The following is an 18132-nucleotide window of genomic DNA, read 5'->3' as shown; positions in this document are numbered from 1 at the left end:
TATGTTAATTTTTCTAATGGAATATGGACAAAAAGAATAAAATGATAAATGGTGAAAGCACTCTCTTAAAAACCAAGAGAGCAATTTGATAAAAAGACAAAGCACAAGAATTCAAAAGATTAATTAACCCTAAACTCATTTTGAAATCACATAATTTTTTTTTTATTTTTATTTTTTTAATTCAAATCACATAATTTATTTTCTAGAAGTCAAACCATATATATCAATTTAACAATTTTTTTTTTAAAAGTACGACTCCTTGACCCCAAAATTTGCCCTTTTAATTTTATTTAATTTTTTCTATTAAGGTCAATTGTCAAACTGACAAACACCATAGCAACTTTTTCTTGGGTCGGTTATCACAGACCCGGCCCGACCTGACCCGACCCTGTTTATCTCCCACCAAAAATTTCCAGCCTTATTACTCTTTGACTATATATATATATATCACTCTCACTCCGTTCGAGTCATCTCTAGGGTTCCACTCAAGACTCAATCCCCCAATTCTTGGCGGGAACAAACGGAAAAAGGTAAATAAAAGAAACAAAATCCAGAGAAAAAGCCCGAGAAAATCCAATCCAAGCAGCCGCATAAGCGACGAAGAAGATGGGAAAAGACGAGGAGGAGATGAGGGGGGAGATAGAGGAGAGGCTGATCAACGAGGAGTACAAGATCTGGAAGAAGAACACGCCCTTTCTTTACGATCTGGTCATCACGCACGCCCTCGAGTGGCCGTCCCTCACCGTCGAGTGGCTGCCGGACCGAGAGGAGCCTCCCGGAAAAGACTACTCGGTGCAGAAGATGATTCTTGGGACGCACACCTCCGAGAACGAGCCCAACTACCTCATGCTCGCGCAGGTCCAGCTGCCCCTCGACGACGCCGAGAATGACGCTCGCCACTACGACGACGACCGCGCAGACGTCGGCGGCTTCGGCTGCGCCAATGGCAAGGTCCGTAATTACGTCCCAATTATCGGGGCATTTATTTTCTTTTAGCTTTGTCCTCTGTTTCTTGGTTCAACGTTCTTGTTCTGTTTGATCAATTGTCAGTTATTATAAAAGTTTATGCTTATAAGAAATGGTGAATTTAATCTCATCCCGTGTGGACCCAGAGTCTTGTGAAAAATTGCAGCCAACATGGGGATTTTAGAAATTCTAACGCTTCCTCCCTATAAGTGGAGCGCAACATGTGGGATTTTTTTTTTTTTAAAGGGAGGTTTGATGTTAGTATCATATGCTATAATACCATAATAAACTAATACTTGATTACCGAAAGTTTTAGTTGATCAGAAATATTAAATTTGTTCATTTAATCAATATTCTAACACTACTATCCAGAAAGTAATATGTTCAAGAAATTATTTATTTATTTTTTATTTAAAATACAATATCTGTGCCCCTTTCTTTTTGAAGAAAGGTGAAAATTAATATGGTAAATGTTTGGTGATATTACAATATTTGGTAATTAAGTCATTGTCATTAAAACAATATATTGGTTTTGTTCATAATGTTTATATTGGCCTCAGAGTTGGTTTTTCTTTGTTCTTTTTCGTGCTTGTTAATCTTTGATTCTTTTTTCTTGCAGGTGCAAATAATCCAGCAAATAAATCATGATGGAGAGGTTAATCGTGCTCGTTATATGCCTCAGAACTCGTTTATCATTGCCACTAAGACAGTTAGTGCGGAAGTATATGTTTTTGATTATAGCAAACACCCATCTAAGCCTCCTCTAGATGGTGCTTGCAGCCCTGACTTGAGGTTGAGGGGCCATAGCACTGAAGGATATGGTTTATCATGGAGTAAGTTTAAGCAGGGCCATTTATTGAGTGGCTCTGACGATGCTCAGATATGCTTGTGGGATATTAATGCTACTCCCAAGAACAAAACGCTTGACGCCATGCAAATTTTTAAGGTGCTTCTATTTTACTTTGATTTTATAATTCTTCAGACAATCTAGCTAACCAAGTAACTCTACATGTACCCATTCACCCATTTCATTGTTGAGATAAATCATTTTTATGTGAAGGCTAAAACATTCGAGGCTTTAGCATGCTTTGTGTGTTAAAAAACAGCTTATTATGTGAAGCTGATGCTATCATCGAACCTGCTTTGTCTTTACATTAAGTACACTTTACACTTGGGCTGAGTATTTGATGGCTGCAAAGACCTGTTTTTTGTACTCTTGGAGTCGGATGGCTCCTTGGACAGAAGAAATCTGTTTCTTTTACTTTATTTCAAATTTTTACAAAACATTCGTATAAAATTTGTCGCCTACTGCTGTGTGATATGTATTTTTACATGGTTTGGAATTGTTACTATAATAGGTGCATGAAGGTGTTGTAGAAGATGTTGCATGGCATCTGAGGCATGAATATTTGTTTGGTTCAGTTGGCGATGATCAACACCTGCTTATATGGGATCTCCGGACTCCATCAGTTAGCAAGCCTGTCCATTCTGTTATTGCTCATCAAAGTGAGGTAAGTGTTAAGAATATGAATATGTACACTTAGTCTAATTGCTATAGATGGTTTAAGTCGCTACATTCTAGTTTACTTTATCCATTTTGGCATTTTGGTGCTTTGAATGCACTTATCAAAAAAAAAAAAAAAAAAAAAAAAATTTGGTGCTTTGAATGCACAACTATGCACTAGATGATAGCTTTCTCAAACTGTCAGAAAAGGTTGGGATTTCAAATGGGTAAGGCAGGTTAGGTCAGGTCATAAATGAGTAGGATATATAAATCCCATTTATCCATTTACTACCAGTATAGCTAAATGAGTAATACCCAACCCAATCCATCCCATTTATTTTAGGATGTGACCCTACTTGTTATGCAATAATATTTGTTGAGACTACATCTGTCTATATAGGGTTATGTTTAACACGGTGTAATTCTTTTACAATTTTATACCTCTTAATAAAATCTCTAGGATCAATATTACCAAACCACTGTGGTTATATATCTCCACATACTTTACTCGGGGGGGAAAAAGGGGGGGCGGGTGACTGTTAATTAATGAAAATACTACTAGAAATAATATTCAAAGATTATATGAAAGGACCTACCAGAACACCTTAAGTGTTATTAAGGGGAGCTTTGTTTTACTCAGCCAGGGATAAAACAAGTACTAACAATGACAAATTGTCTCCTGAATGCTCAAAGAATCATGTCAACAGAACATTCAAACTTATTTGGATTCGGTCTCGTTAAAATCTGTGAGAGGGCCTATCAGAACATATAGTCCAAAATAAAGGTATACGTTGTAACCTTCCTGAAACTGCAATGGAATTATCAATTGCATTGCTTGTCACCTGAAAATTGAGCACATGAATGTATCAAAATAAATTGTCACCAGCCCCTTTGTCTTCACCACTAAATATGCTTGCCATAATATAATGATAATAGAAAATTAAGTACCATCTTATCTAAAAAATGTTTTTGAATTATGGTTTTTTAATATATTTAATAATTTACTAAACAAATTATTTTTGGATTCGATTGTAAACCACATCAGATTGACTTGATATTTAGCATCTATAGTATGTATAATGATGGACTTGGAAAATTATTATTTAATTAAAATTGTTTAGTGGCGTAACAGCATTAACTGTTATGCTAAGTGTAACTTGAACCCTACCCATACATACACTTACATATATTGTCATAATTGTTCTATACCCTAAAAGAACTCATCAAAAGTTCGAATTCCCTAGATTCATTTATCCTAGATTCACTTACCCTAGTCTCACTTTGTATAAAACAAATGTGAGACTTAGCATCTATGCAATACCTTCACAATCAACCTTTCCAATAGGTGACTAACTTTTTAGGGTGTCATAATCTCCCATCCTTAAGTCTATGACACCCATGTCAAAGCCCACGTTATGTTGCAGTGCAACAACGCTACATTGTGTTTTTAGGTTGGCTTTGACACCATTTGTTATGACTAAGAAAACTTCTAGTTACATCTGTGCTATACTCCAAATGGACTGATCAAAATTACAATTGGAGCTCTGTAGAGTAAGTTGTATTAGCCAATCTAACCTAATAAGGAATCAACGTGAGACTTAGAACTCATGCAACATCTTCACAATGCACCCACCTAATGTGAGACTAACTTTCTAGGGTTATTTCATGTATATATTATAGATAATTGGAAATAGAAAAAAAAAAAGGAGAAAGGGGAATATGTAAGTGATGCAAGCTAGTAAGATAAAAACCTAGTCTTGTAGTCCGTATCCTGCAGTATAAATTTCTGCAGCATGGTGATACTCCAGAAAGCTTTATTTTTTAGCTTTTGAGAAGACATGTTAATATTTAGTATTCTCTTGCATACACCTTGAAATTCAAAATTTTCTCATGTACAAACTGTATGGGTTGGTATTGTCCATCTGGGTTGTAGCATTTTGTCACTTCTTCCTCCCTTCTCTACCTGGAAATGCAAACATCGATACTTGTGAGTTATGAATGTATATAAATTCATTTGCAAATTAATGGTTAGGATGGTGTAATTTGCCTATGCCAGCGCAGCAAAATCCTTCCTGTGTGCTTTTGATGCTTTTAGTGCTGAAAGCCTGATATTTTCTTATCTACGACATGCCCTTGGCTGTTTTCCAGAGAGTGTGCTGTTTTCTTTCTTTTTGGGTCGGTTGATGAAAATTTATCTTTTTCGTGATATTGTGTCAGGTTAATTGCTTAGCTTTCAATCCCTTTAATGAATGGGTTGTCGCTACGGGGTCTACTGATAAAACTGTCAAGTTGTTTGATTTACGCAAGATCGATATTGCACTCCACACCTTTGATTGTCACAAGTAAGAATTTTCATCTGGTTTGAAATGTTCAGCTATATAGATACATCTTTTGAACTTTGGGGGTATATTTGTTTGTGTGCAACTATTCTTCAATTGATCTTTTGCTATGATGTACAACAGGGAGGAGGTTTTCCAAGTTGGCTGGAATCCAAAGAATGAGACTATCTTAGCTTCTTGTTGTCTTGGTAGGAGACTCATGGTGTGGGATCTTAGCAGGTATTTGCTAGACCAACTATTTATTGTCTTTCTTGAGGTTTGTCAATGAATGGTATTTGGTCACGTGTATTAAATCCAATATATCTTCAATTTTATGAAGCTTGAATTGTGTTTGAAATCCTTGTACTATTTTTTGCAATCTAATAAATTGTGACTTTGCATGGGAATCATGTCGATTTTGGGATGACTTAGTGGTTTGCCTGCGAAGGTATTCCCGAACAAGTCATGCTAAGAAAATCGAATTTAGATTTGGCTGTTAGTTCTCGCTCGGCTAAAGTGAGCATGGAAGATGTACATGAGCCACAAATTGAAGTAAAGAGGGTTAGTCTCTTTATGATTACTTCAGCTGATGGAGTCGATGGTATAGAAAATCTCACAGCCTGTTGTATGTTTCAAGTCCTATGTCTGCAGCCTTTACAATTGTGAATCAATGTGACAAAACTTTTGAATGTAAATGGCAGAAACTATTAACCGCCCAGATATTGAGTAATTTTGATTAGCTGTGTTTCTGCATTTGGGTCCATGAAATTGATCCCTGATTAACCTACCCAGTAAATTTGCAAATAACAAAGAGATTGTTTTGGCGTGTTTTATTTTTATTTTTAGGATTGATGAAGAGCAAACACCAGAGGATGCCGAAGATGGACCGCCAGAGTTGCTTTTTATTCACGGTGGGCACACGAGTAAGATATCTGATTTTTCCTGGAACCCATGTGAAGATTGGGTTGTTGCTAGCGTAGCGGAAGACAACATACTTCAAATCTGGCAGATGGCAGAGAACATCTACCATGATGAAGATGATTTACCTGAAGAATCTACCAAGGCTGCTTAGTGTAATTTTTCCAGTATTTGACGTACCTAGACAAAGTAGCCAGAAAAAGAAATAGTCAAGGGGCAACTGGTTGGTGTTTTCCTTGATTTGCTTTTGGTTTCCCATGACCTCCTTAAGTCTCTAAGCTGAGCTTCCCATGATGTATTCAACCATGCATACTACTCGTTATGATTAGCAGTGAAAATGTTTCTGATTCATTGTACTTTCAGTTCTTCAATCACAAATTAGCAATGAAACACATGTATTTCGAATTTTATTCAATTTTTTTTGTTTTGTTGTTTCAAATTCAAGAACAAGTGTAATAATTCTTCAGTTTCATGGTTTAATTGACATCAATGTGACAGAGAGGGGGAAAATGAAAATGGTGTTGGCGTTATCTGTTCAATGAGTTTTGAGACTAATAAATCGAAGTTCTAAACTTTAAAAGTTGGAAAAAAAAAAATTTAAAAAAGTAAGGGATGGTATTACTTTTCTGCATGCTAATATGGAAAGATAAAGATATGTTAGAGGCTATGAGGGTGTAGTTCCGCTAGTTCTCCTATGTGAATAGGAATATCTTTATTTCAAATGAAATGGATAGTATTAATTTCGAATAAGAATTATTTCAAGTTTAAAAGAAAATGAATGAGAAGGAATCTAGAAGGTTTTATTTGAAGAGTAAAATTGTTATTTTATATTTTTATGAACAATTTTACTCATTAAATTGAATTTAAAGTTAATATATTTAATGGTCTAAATAATTTTACTTTATTTAAATTCTTCAAAAGGCATACTAACATTGATTGCAACTTGGAAGTTGCAACTTGGAAGCTGAAATTGAGTGATAAATAAGCAGGCCACAAAAAATAATAGTTCCACCTGCGAAGTTTCAATAATTCAAATTCTTTATATTTTTAGCTTTGTCAAATTGAAAAATTAGGCTAAAGACCTTGTCACCACTCATAAACACGGATTTTTCTCAAATAATTACCATTATAACAATAAACCATGATTCAATTTCACAAGACATCCACCACGATTACTTGAGAGATACATTGCATTCACATTTGAGAGAGAGAGAGAGAGAGAGCAACGTGGTTCTAAAACTTCAAAAAAATAAAATAAAATTGAAACCTTGATTATATAAACAAATTTTCTTGCTTTTCCTTCTCTTTCCCACCGTTTTTTTCTCGGCAAGCAAACAGGGGATAAGAGAGACGAACTGAACTTGCCTCGGTTCTGACGACCCAAGATGGCTTAGTGAAGGAGAGATGGGGCAATGGGCTTGGATTCCGCGGAGCAGGTGCACCGTTGGATTTTGCGGCCTCTAATCGGACGGCTGTTGATAAGCTCCGCGTTCCCACTGCCATTCTATCAATGCCGACTCCGAAACACAGCAGCTATGGACTGTGTGTGTTGGTTAAAATACAGCTTATGAAACGACGAAGTTGTTTAGCGATGTTCTTAGACGGGCCGTCGTAGCGTTGCCGTGTTGTTAAACTGGAAGTACATTGAGACAAAAGCCAGATTGTATATATTCTAGTGTTAATGAGCATACTCTGCTATTTCTATTTCCATCTTTTGATTTCTTCATGGGATTCCGTCTTCTGAATTTTGAATGCCGGAATCGGAGGGGCGTTGGTAGGATTCAAACGTCTACGCATTTACCGTGTCACGCACAATATGTTTGATGAAAAGCCTCAACCAGTTCACTGGATTCATGTAATCCAGTTCACAATATGTATAGAATTTTGTATTAAATTCTAAGAAGTATTGGGTTTCCTCTGTTTGCTCAAACTCTGTCTGTGTTGTTCAGTTGGACTCGATATCTGCTGCGTGAGTTTATCTTCAGATGCTTCTATCTTCATTGGTTCCGTAGCTGAGGAGACTTCAATGGTATCTTCAATACCCTGCAAAGGAGGAGTTGAAGTTGTAAGTCGAGTTAAGGGTATAATCAAATACCCTTAACTCAAATTAGTGTCTAACAGTTTTAGGGCTTTTGAATTAATGGTTAGACTCTTAATAATTGATATCAACACTAGTCACGAGTTCGAGTTATGGGGAGACCTATAAAATGAGTTCGAGATACGGAGGGGACGACTTATAAGATAGGTTTGAGATATGGAGGGGGCAACCTATAAGCTAAATTATAATATCTTTCTACTATGTATGAGAATAGTATTAAGTCTTTATATATGAGCACAATGTTAAATAGTGTTTAGAAATTGAATGCTAATAGCTTAGTAAAGCCGTCAAATTTTGTTCAAAAATTTTGTTTGTGCAGTGCAATTCAAGGAAAGGAGGAGAAGAGCTGGTGGAGCAATTAGCAACCCCATTCTTCAGGTTCTTACTTCAATTGTCAATAATTTGATTTAGTGTTCTTTGCATTTTATCATGAACAAATATTTGGGAATTTTGGTTTGTCTTGAAAATGGGCTGTGGGGGAATTCCTTTTCTTTATTGACAGTATTGTGACTTGTGAGGATGTTTCTTCTGCAATTTGATAATTGTCCATTTTCCTTTGCCGGTTTGTTGCCAGGAAAAGTTGATGAAAAAGAGAAAATGGAAGAGGATGTTGGATATTGTTTTCCATGTGTTTGTCAAGTCGTAATGTTCTTTGACTATGATCAAGTGATGTTGATCTGGAGCTATTGAGTAATAAGGTCTGAGTAACCCTTGATTAGACTATAATCTAGGGTTATGTTGTGTTATACACAAGGTCTCGATTAATTGTGTATGAATAACCAAAAAGAGATTTGATGTACCAGATTTTGTTACGTTTTAGAATTGGCATGCACATAGTTTACACATTTTTTGAAGCATCCAGTTGAAGATAAATTGGCATAAAAAATTATTGGTACTCTTTTATTAGCTGAAACAATCTTAAATGCTACACTAGAAAAGGAATTATACTGTCTACCTCCTGGTGTTTCCTTTTGTGCATTTCACTTTATATAATTTCTACACCGAAGGCAGTCAATCTTCTCTCCTGACTCATGAATGAGAGAAACATTCAAGCATTTCTCAAGACGATCTTAGCCTTATAATTGTTGCTATTACGCTTTTGATCTATCTTGCTCCACCAAATTTAATATCCGGAGATTCTTTCATTCTTTGAACTGAGAACTAATCATGTCTATTTGCCAAGTTGTTGAAACTTTTTGATCTTGAGGAGTACTCCTGTATGAGTTTAGAGAAGAAAGAATCCGGTCGTTTCAGTAGCTTTCCTGGAGTGTCATATTCTGCAATTCTTCCTGTTAAAGCAGAAGTCCTTTAGATTCTCATTCAATATTTTAATGATATATACTTTAGAGTGTATGATATATTTTCATGAATTATACTTGCCTTCACTGAGGACCAAAACGAGATCGCTATCTATAACTGTGTGGATTCTGTGAGCTATAGTGACAACTGTCCGATCTTTGAACTCTTGACTAATGATCTTTTGCATCACTCCATCAGTTGCAGAATCAACTGATGCTGTCGCTTCATCCAGTACGAGAATGCTACTCTTCTTCAGCAAGGCTCTTCCAAGACAAAATAACTGTCTTTGGCCCACACTCCAATTTTCTCCATTTTCAACGACTGTTGATAGGCATGAATATTACTGATAGTCTCAAAAAAAGAAAAAAGAAAAAAAAAAGGGCATATAATCAACAATGTCCAAGAGTCCAAGTTGTTGAACTTGACCTGTGGAATCCAACTTCTCTTCCTTATCACGCACTCGATGACCTAGCTGACATTTATCCAGAGCCTGAAAAGTTTGGTTTTTTTTCCAATGAGCATGATGTCAAATAGAAACATTGATAATGATGACCCCCTTCTATTAAGTATATTTCATTTATAAAATATATAAGATCATTTGTAACTTGTTATTGAAAATTTGCATTTGTCAAAATGCTCAACACAGAATCTACCGCCTCTTGAATGAGGTTAGATTCTTGGTATTGATAAGATAGAACCTATTACCTTCCTATATTTTAGTTTAGAGTTTGTCCTTTGACAAGAATATTACCTCCCATATTTCGCTGTCAGAATATTGCTGTAGAGGGTCTAGGTTTGCTCTAATTGTTCCCTCAAACATTGCTGGGTCCTGTGGTATGATGCTAAGCCTTGATCTTAAGTCGTGAAGGCCTATTTTGCAAATGTCCACATCATCGATGATGATGCTGCCCTCTCCGGGTTCAACAATCCTGAAAATAGCTTGTATGAGGGTTGATTTCCCACTACCTGTCCTTCCCACAACACCAACTTTCTTCCTTCCTGGAAATGTACAGTTAATGTTTTTTAGGACAGATGGAAGATGTTCAGCATAGCGTATCTGCAAGACAGTCAAGCCACTTGTATGTATCAGTAAATGAAGGCAACAACTGCCCAGGGAAAAAAAAAAACTGTAAGGCAACAACTTAGTTGGATAAATTGGGGATTTTCCTTAAACCGGATTTGCCACACAACGATGTTGTTACTTCTTGGAATTGTGCTTACTATGGATGGTTCACAAAAATAAATTGATGTTTAATTTAATGTTGAAGATTTTGAACATATTTTGTTGTTGTTTTAACTCTGCTTTAGAGGCTTACCTTCAAATTTTTAAAGCAAATTGTTCCAACTTCTGGCCAATTGTTTGGTGGTCTGCTATCTTCAATCACAAGTGGTGCTTCACTTTTTATCTTTGAGAACTGAAGAATTCTTTCAACTGATATCATCTTATTTTCTGCATTGCATATGTACCATATAGCTGAAGCTTGCAACACGTTCAAATTGATTCCGTATGTTACTGCCAACCCTGCAATGCCTGTTGAAAAGCCAATTTCCAGATAAGTTTTCTCACTATATTTTTATTTTTGTACTTTTTAAAGAAACTCCATTTACTTGAAAGAAAATATGTCACTGATTGAGTACCTGTTGCTATGCATTTTTGTTATGTTGGTACCTAATCCTAATTTTTCTTCTTCTAAGGAAGCAAATACTTTTTTAACAAATGCTACATTCATGGAAATTGTAGTGCATTGTTTCTGAAAAGACTAGTGATACTCACTTGGATTGATAACTCCTTCAGGGAGGGTGACCAGTAAAACCAATGAGAAGGCAAACACAAAGTTAGATAGCAAATTGAGTCTGAAAGAAAGCCATTCCATCGCTGACATATTATGAAACCATGGCCTCGAGTGGTTGTCAACAAGACCGAGGTTTCCATCAATGAAACGGTCTTCTTGATCAAAAGCACGGATTGTTGCTGCTCCTGCAAGTGATTCTGCAAAGTGATGGAGGATTGGTGCTCGTTCAATACCTGCTAAGCGGGCCAGTTCTCTTGCTGTTGGTATGTAATATTGCTGGAATAACCACAAATAGTATTGATCAGCTCAGAGAGAGAGAGGCCGTTCTGAAGCTACTTAATAATAATCTCACATAATTATGCTTTCCATAGCGTTAGAAGTGAATCCATCATTGGTTTTAGAGAGAGAGAGAGAGAGCGTTCTGAAGCTACTTAATAATAATCTCACATAATTATGCTTTACATAGCATTAGAAGTGAATCCATTATTGGTTTTCAAGACTTAACTTTATTAGTGTTTTATCATTATTATTGTGATTTTTTTTTTTTTTTTTTTCCTGTTGGCAGCACAGTTCTTGTTAATATGATGGTATTCAGATTGCTTTAGAAGTCAAAATTGTTATTGCCCTTATCATGCTCCCCACATATTAAATAATCATCTCCAGTATATATACCAGATGGAAGAAGTCTCTTACTTGGTACCATATGCAGATTGCAGTTACTGGAATGAAGATGACAAATACTTCCCATGTCACTTGCGACATCACTGCAATAGTTCCTAGAATCTGAATTATTGAGAAGGCACACGAACCTACTTTTCCTGCCAGTTCCAAGTCTACCACACTTTGATCTGTAGATACCTGCAAGTGATGTAACCTTACGCTGTCAGTCTTCTTGAAAAATATCAGTAATTGGTTTTGATATTTTGTCTTTAGTCTACTGCCTTTTGGAAGCTATTATTTTCTGGCATCTGGTTTTGAAGTTTAGAGTCAACTTTATCTTATGATTGTAAGTTTTGTCTGAAGGAAAGTCATTTTGGTATCATTCTATTTCTGCCTCCTCATAATTCATATATTTTCTTATCTTGTGTGGGGTATTAGAGGATTCTCTGGAAATTTCCTTCTTGCGTTATGTTGGGACGTGCCGGTGGAATGCTGTCAGAGATAACATGATGACATTTTGCAACAAGAACTGTTTCCTCTAATAGATGTGATAGCCTGTTTAAATTTTTTTGCTCAGCGGATAATAACTATGAAAGGAGTTCCATATTCTCAGAATTGCCTTTGCTTTAGTGTCAATAGGTTCTTCCCTTCTCATTCATTTCTGTGAATCCTTATCCTCTAAAATTCTACATATTATTAACAGCATATTTAATTTTAATTGATTTGAGCATGTTTGGATTTCCTTATTTGGTTGTTGTATATAACCCTTGCAAGTTATTAGTTTGTTGCAAATGCAATTTGTTTTTGTCTAGATTGGATTAACATTCAGGTAACTAGAAATTCATGAATGCATACATGTTCAAGTTATTACTTACTGACAATAATGTAGCTGCAATTTTCATTTGACTTTCTCTTCCTTTTTCTTTTAATTCCCCCTATTGTTTTAATCTGTTTTTCTAACATCTTACTAATACATACATTCAACTGAAATCAACATAAACTGTGTAAAAGTATAAGTTACCCGGTTTAAGATTCTTCCAAATGGGGTTGAATCAAAAAATGCCATTGGTGCCCGGAGCACACTATGCAGCATTTTGGTGAAAAGCTTTTGTGATGTCCAAAGTCCTGCTAGTGCTACTAAAGTGGCTCGCACCAGCACGCAAAGTGAACTTCCAACGGCAAGTAATATATAAACAAGCAATATGAAGTTCATCGGCACTTTCGGTTGAGTCTCACTTGTGGTAGGAGAAGCCCATGCCATCCAGTAGTTACTTGCTATCTGTAATACTTGGAATGATGACTGTGCCAAAAGGATGAATGGAACTAGGGCTCCACCTTTCACAGTGGTCAAATAAGACCAGTAAACTTCTTTTCCAATGCTTCCTTTCTCTCTTTCTTCATCTTGGACCAATTTGCCTGCTTTTTCTGTTATTTCTAGAGAAAGATTATGCTCTGAGTCATGTTGTGTGTGTAGAAGCTCTGCATTGAAAGTTGAATCTATGTTGGATTCATCATCAGCCGTAGGACTTGGAGATGTTTTACTTGAGTTTTCAACTGTGAGGATTGACTCTAGAGCTTCACTATGAGCACCAACTAAAACTTCAAATCCTATATTTTGCTTCAAAAGTTCCTCGAATCGTCCAGCTTGTGCAATCCTTCCATTTTGCATCACCTGTTGAAATTTAATGTCAGATGCAGTCCAATGAACCACAATCATAAGTAAACATTCTTGTGATTTATATGTCCTTCAGAAAAATAAAATTAATTCTTCATTAGGTTCTCTCTGTAAGGAGAGCTCTCAAATTATCAAGTAAATCCTGAAATCACAACATATGCTTCTTCTTTTTTGCATCTCCTTTTTCAATCACTCAAAACTATCCTAAAAATTTATTTATTTTGTAATCAGTCACTACTATATAATGTCCTATTCTTTTTATCTTCTTAAATATTTAAAGAATGGAGAGAGAAGTTGTTATGTCTTGCTTACCAGAATAAGGTCTGCTGCTGGAAGAAACTCAACTTGGTGGGTAACAAAAAGTATAGTCTTGTCTTTAAGAATCCCCATCAGGCATTCCTGCAAAAGGTAAAGGAAACAATAAACAAGTGTCAATCTCTATTGACCCACCCAAAAAAAAAAAAAAAAAGAGTCAATTTCGATTGAAATGTTGCCTCAGACTAGGAGTGGCCGAGTTGTTTAGTTATAGGACCTAATTGAGAGAGATTCTCATACTTTAGCGTCTGACATGGTCTACTAACCTCAAAAATTTGAGTGCCAGTATGAGCATCAACAGCACTGAAAGGGTCATCAAGTAGAAATATATCAGCATCCTGGTAAATTGCACGAGCAATCTGTATTCTTTGCTTTTGGCCTCCACTCATATTTATCCCTCTTTCTCCAATCTCTGTTAGGTCACCACTGGGGAAAAGTTCAAAATCCTTTTCCAAAGCACATGCTTTAACTGTTCTGTCGTACTTAATACCATCATATTGATTCCCAAAGAGAATATTCTCCCTCACATTTCCTGTTAGTATCCATGGAGATTGAGGTACATAAGCCTTTGTACCACTGATCTTCACTGTCCCGGATAGCTTTTGTATTTCTCCAAGAATGCATGAAAGCAGGCTAGACTTCCCTGATCCCACAGTCCCACATATTGCTACCTTCATTCCCCTCTTCACTTTTAATTGTATTTCTTCAATAGTTGGATTTCTAGACTCAGGATCCCAGCTGAATTTCCCACTGTTAATCTGGATGTCAAACTCTGTTTGATCTCTTGGAAGATACTTGATGGCGTCGCTTTGAATCTCCTCTTCCTGTAGATAGGAAGTAATTCTATCCGCTGAGACTTTTCCTTGTGCAATCGCAGAGAGTAAGTCAGGCAGACTGAATATAGGGTCTTGTAGCATTCGGAAGGTGGCCAAAGCAGATAAAATTCTCCCAGCTGTGAGTTCAATCCCCATTAGCATACATGTCCCAAAAGTTACCACAGAAATTAACGTAGGTGATCCCCAGAAGATAAAAGCTGACAATGCTGATAACCTCAGCGATTTCCATAACCAATTATACTCTATTTTCCTCAATCCCTCTAAACTGTTAAGGAACTGACTGTCCCATGCTTGAAGTTTAAGAGTTTTCAAGTTTCGAAGAACTTCTGAAGTGACTTTCATCCTATTATCCTTAGCTTCCATGATCTTAGATTGGTATCTCTTCTGGAGTCTTGTAAGGGGTATATTGCAAGCCATAACTGTTAAAGTTGCGGCTAATGCTCCCAATGAACCCAAACCTAGAGTTGTATGTAGAATGTAGATAGCTAAGGAAATTTGTATGGGTAACATCCATACTATGTTTAAGTACCAGACGAAGTCTGTGATTCTTTGGATATCTACACTCATATAGTTTATGATCTCTCCACTAGTGCAGCTTTGGCGGGATCGGCTTGACAGGACTAAGCCCTTCTTATAAATACGAGATATCAGAGCAGCTCTAAGGCGAAGGCCTAGTTGGCGTGCCCCGAAAACCCATTGCTTCTGTGCTATTGTCTCAACTATTTTGGCACCTACAAAGGCTAGTGCTAGAAGGTAGCCACTCTCTAAACTCCGGGTGCTCTTCTGGGACAGGAAAGTTACAAAGTCCTCAATGAGGTATGGGCCAACATATGATGCTACAGCTGTAACCACTGCAAAAAATGCATTGATTGCTGCTTTCTTCCTGATAAACAAGTAGATTGCCTTGTAGATGGATGGGTTTGTAGTTCCATCTCTCTCCTTAACATGTTGAAGGCTCTCATCGAATGAGTGGGAAAGAAATCTTGCAGAGTCCTTGATATCAACATCTGGAATTTCATCCGGTTCGAGGGGTTTCTTAAACCCAAGAGCAAATAAGGGATTGAGCCAAGAGAAGGTAACTAGTTGGACAAGAGTAGCTTTCCCATATGGAGATTCCCTAATGCAGTCTGACTTTTGATCAGTTTTTCCATTGAGAAGTGGCTCAGAAGTGCCATTGGGGACAGTGAAGACAATGTCTGTCTTCCCTCTGATTGAAATGCCCATGAGGCATGTGGATGCAAGCAGACCAAGAAAGTCTGTAAAGTCTCTTACGCCAAGCTTGCCATGGTTTATCATTATAAAATTGGTATCAAGAGCTATGCAGATGATAGACAACAAGAAACTGCAAAGCCACCATGCTCTTAGTATCCAGGGAAACTTGATGTACTTTCTATTTGGTACTACGTATACCGCAACCACTGTAATTGCCCATGATAGCACTTGCAAGGTTTCTGATGAAAAGGCCCAAGCCTTAGAGTTGCACTGAGTTCCTCTACCATTTAGCAGCATCAGTAGCATTAAGAAACGAGTCCCCAGCAGTAAACTGGTACAAATTATGCTAGCCTTATAGGCAATGCTGACTTTTATTCTGATGGGGTACTTGTCCATGCCTCTATCGGCAACCTTTGCTCTGTGTTTGGATATTAGGCCCAGACGTTTTCCTGCAAGTTCTATTAAGAAAATTGCAAGGAACCCCATTGGCACAACTATGCTGACATGCTCCCAAAGACAGGGTGATTCGAGCTGCGGCCATCCTGTCCGAAATTGAAGAATCTTAACTTCTGTCAAACATCATGAAACAGGTTTCAAAAGGCATTATGTAGCCGTTATGTGACTGTCACGTAAAAAATTTTATAGTAAAAATTGTAATATCCCAATTTTTTTTAGTCAGATTTATCACATAAACTAGAAAGGTCCAACAAATTAGTTTGCGAGTACTTCCAGAAACTGCTCATAAATAAGTAATAACTTAAAAAGAAAAACCATTCTGCAGAACATAAAACATTCTGCAGAAACCAAACAAAAAACTCCTACTCTTCCTCTGATTTCTACAAAATAACAACAAAACTAAACCTACTTTTTACAATTCAAAACTCAGCATTACAAAGGAGTTAAATAATCATATATACTCTCTTCCTCTCATGCATAAGCATGTTTATGTGTGTCTCTTCAAACATTAACTTACGTGTTGCGCCATGTAAATTGAACATGATGTCCTCCCAAAGCATGCTTCAGGCTTCTGTAGTCTTCCCTTTAGCTGCTAGCTGCCGATGGTTTGTTTGTCGAACAACCTTTTCTCAGACAAGCTAAGAAGAAAATACGAGCTGCAATCAAAACCTAAATGATGGGGTCTTGGTCTTTTTTTTCTTTTTCTTCTGTGTCTGGTTATTTTAACTCATGTTGGAATTTTCAAAACCTAAATTAAGCGGCTTCAATTCAAAAGCTAACAACCCCACTAGTGCATGTGTGATAAAATGGTGGAAAGTGATGTTTCATGTCTTGGTCTTATAATTTTTTTATGTTAAGTGTGGTGGAAAATCCTTTGAGAATCACAAAAGGTTTATATAATATTAGCTGAGCTTCAGACCATAAATCCTATATAACTTGAATATTATTTGGGAAAGTTTGATTTGGCCAAAGTGCATTAAACTAACACGACTTCTCCAGGAACAGACAATTTCCAATGAAACTTATCTTATATCAAGAAGTTGGTCTTAGTCATCAGAAGTGATTCCTTTCTGCCTACGTATTTGGACCAATCAAAATACATGACGCTTGACGCCATGCAAATTTTTAAGGTGCTTCTATTTTACTTGGATTTTATAATTCTTCGGACAATCTAGCTAACTAAGTAACTCTACATATACCCATTTCACCCATTTTTTTAGATGAATAAAATCTTTCATAGAACAACAAACCAATAATACACCACTCCAGTGAAAACTGGAACACAATCCATCAACCGGAATACAACATTTCCACAGGCTACAACTAACAAGCCAAACAACTAGCCATGCTACCACAATGCAGCAAGACAGCACACAACAAAGCCTAACAGGCTAAACAACCACAAAACAGTCAAAGAATCCTAACAACAGATAACAAAACAAACTAGTGCTGCATAAGATACATAGCTGCTCAAGAGCCACACAATTAAAAAGGCAAGTTCCAAATTCTTCCACTTGAAAAACTCCCCTTAGCCAAAAACTCTTGCTCAAACTTCCCATTTAATCTGTCCAACAATGGCTTCCTCAGTCCTCGGTGTTTTACAATGCAGCAGGTCATTCCTCTGCCGCCAAAGGTGATAAACTGTAGCTCCCCAACATAGTCTCCTCAAGATAGTCTTTAGACCTCTACCATGCAGAACAGCAGCCCCCCAGTTTTGCCAGTTACCCCAATCCAATGGCATAATATTCAACAAAGAGCACTCAGCCGTGATATTAATCCAGACCCGGGAGCTAAAACTACGCCTAAAAAATAGGTGTTTTCTGCTTTCTTGAGCACCATAGCAGAAGAGGCAAAGACTTTTTCCAGAATAGCCCCAACAATTCATCTTTTGCTTAGTCACCAAAGCATCCCGGAATGTTAACCAAAGTATAAAGGAATGTTTAGGGATGTCCATGGAAACCATACCATTTTCCACCAGGTAACACCCATTTCATTGTTAGAGATAAATCATTTGATGGCTGCAAAGACCTGATTTTTGTACTCTTGGAGTCGGATAGCTCCTTGGAGAGAAGAAATCTGTAT

The 18132-nt window shown here is 36.9% G+C and overlaps 2 protein-coding genes and 1 long non-coding RNA gene across 6 annotated transcripts; 2 read left to right on the top strand and 1 right to left on the bottom strand.

Annotated features, from left to right (window-relative positions):
- Positions 1-462: 462 nt before the first annotated feature.
- Positions 463-6116, top strand: LOC133879824 (WD-40 repeat-containing protein MSI1). Its single transcript, XM_062318597.1, has 6 exons — positions 463-951; positions 1586-1912; positions 2325-2477; positions 4688-4812; positions 4933-5028; positions 5635-6116. Exons 1-6 carry the CDS (start codon positions 607-609, stop codon positions 5858-5860), a joined length of 1272 nt encoding a protein of 423 aa, XP_062174581.1. The 5' UTR covers positions 463-606; the 3' UTR covers positions 5861-6116.
- Positions 6117-7611: 1495 nt separating this feature from the next.
- LOC133879569 (putative ABC transporter C family member 15) lies at positions 7612-16802 on the bottom strand. Of its 3 annotated transcripts, XR_009902115.1 has the most exons (12): positions 16568-16802; positions 13813-16163; positions 13544-13630; positions 12578-13228; positions 11590-11754; positions 10878-11172; positions 10420-10634; positions 9855-10160; positions 9530-9593; positions 9181-9424; positions 8760-9089; positions 7612-7749 (listed from the first exon to the last, which is right to left on the bottom strand). XR_009902115.1 is itself a non-coding variant. In XM_062318183.1 (11 exons), the coding sequence occupies exons 1-11, from the start codon at positions 16608-16610 to the stop codon at positions 8966-8968; spliced, it is 4545 nt and encodes a 1514-aa protein (XP_062174167.1). In that variant the 5' UTR covers positions 16611-16802; the 3' UTR covers positions 8678-8965. The 3 variants fall into 3 exon arrangements, 2 of the variants coding, with proteins under 2 accessions (XP_062174167.1, XP_062174169.1); XM_062318183.1 differs by lacking the exon at positions 7612-7749 and having other exon boundaries at positions 8678-9089; XM_062318185.1 differs by lacking the exon at positions 7612-7749 and having other exon boundaries at positions 8678-9089; positions 13813-16136.
- On the top strand, positions 7733-11740 carry LOC133879570 (uncharacterized). 2 transcript variants are annotated; one of them, XR_009902116.1, is made up of 4 exons: positions 7733-8182; positions 8379-8502; positions 10578-11159; positions 11606-11740. It is a non-coding gene; the product is annotated as an uncharacterized LOC133879570 (long non-coding RNA). The 2 variants fall into 2 exon arrangements; XR_009902117.1 differs by lacking the exon at positions 8379-8502.
- Positions 16803-18132: the final 1330 nt, after the last annotated feature.

Source organism: Alnus glutinosa, chromosome 10 (genome assembly GCF_958979055.1).
Source record: "Alnus glutinosa chromosome 10, dhAlnGlut1.1, whole genome shotgun sequence".
In the NCBI taxonomy this organism is placed as follows: Eukaryota; Viridiplantae; Streptophyta; class Magnoliopsida; order Fagales; family Betulaceae; genus Alnus; species Alnus glutinosa.
The sequence above is the reverse complement of the archived record's forward strand: the minus strand, read 5'-3'. Positions and strand labels throughout refer to the sequence as shown.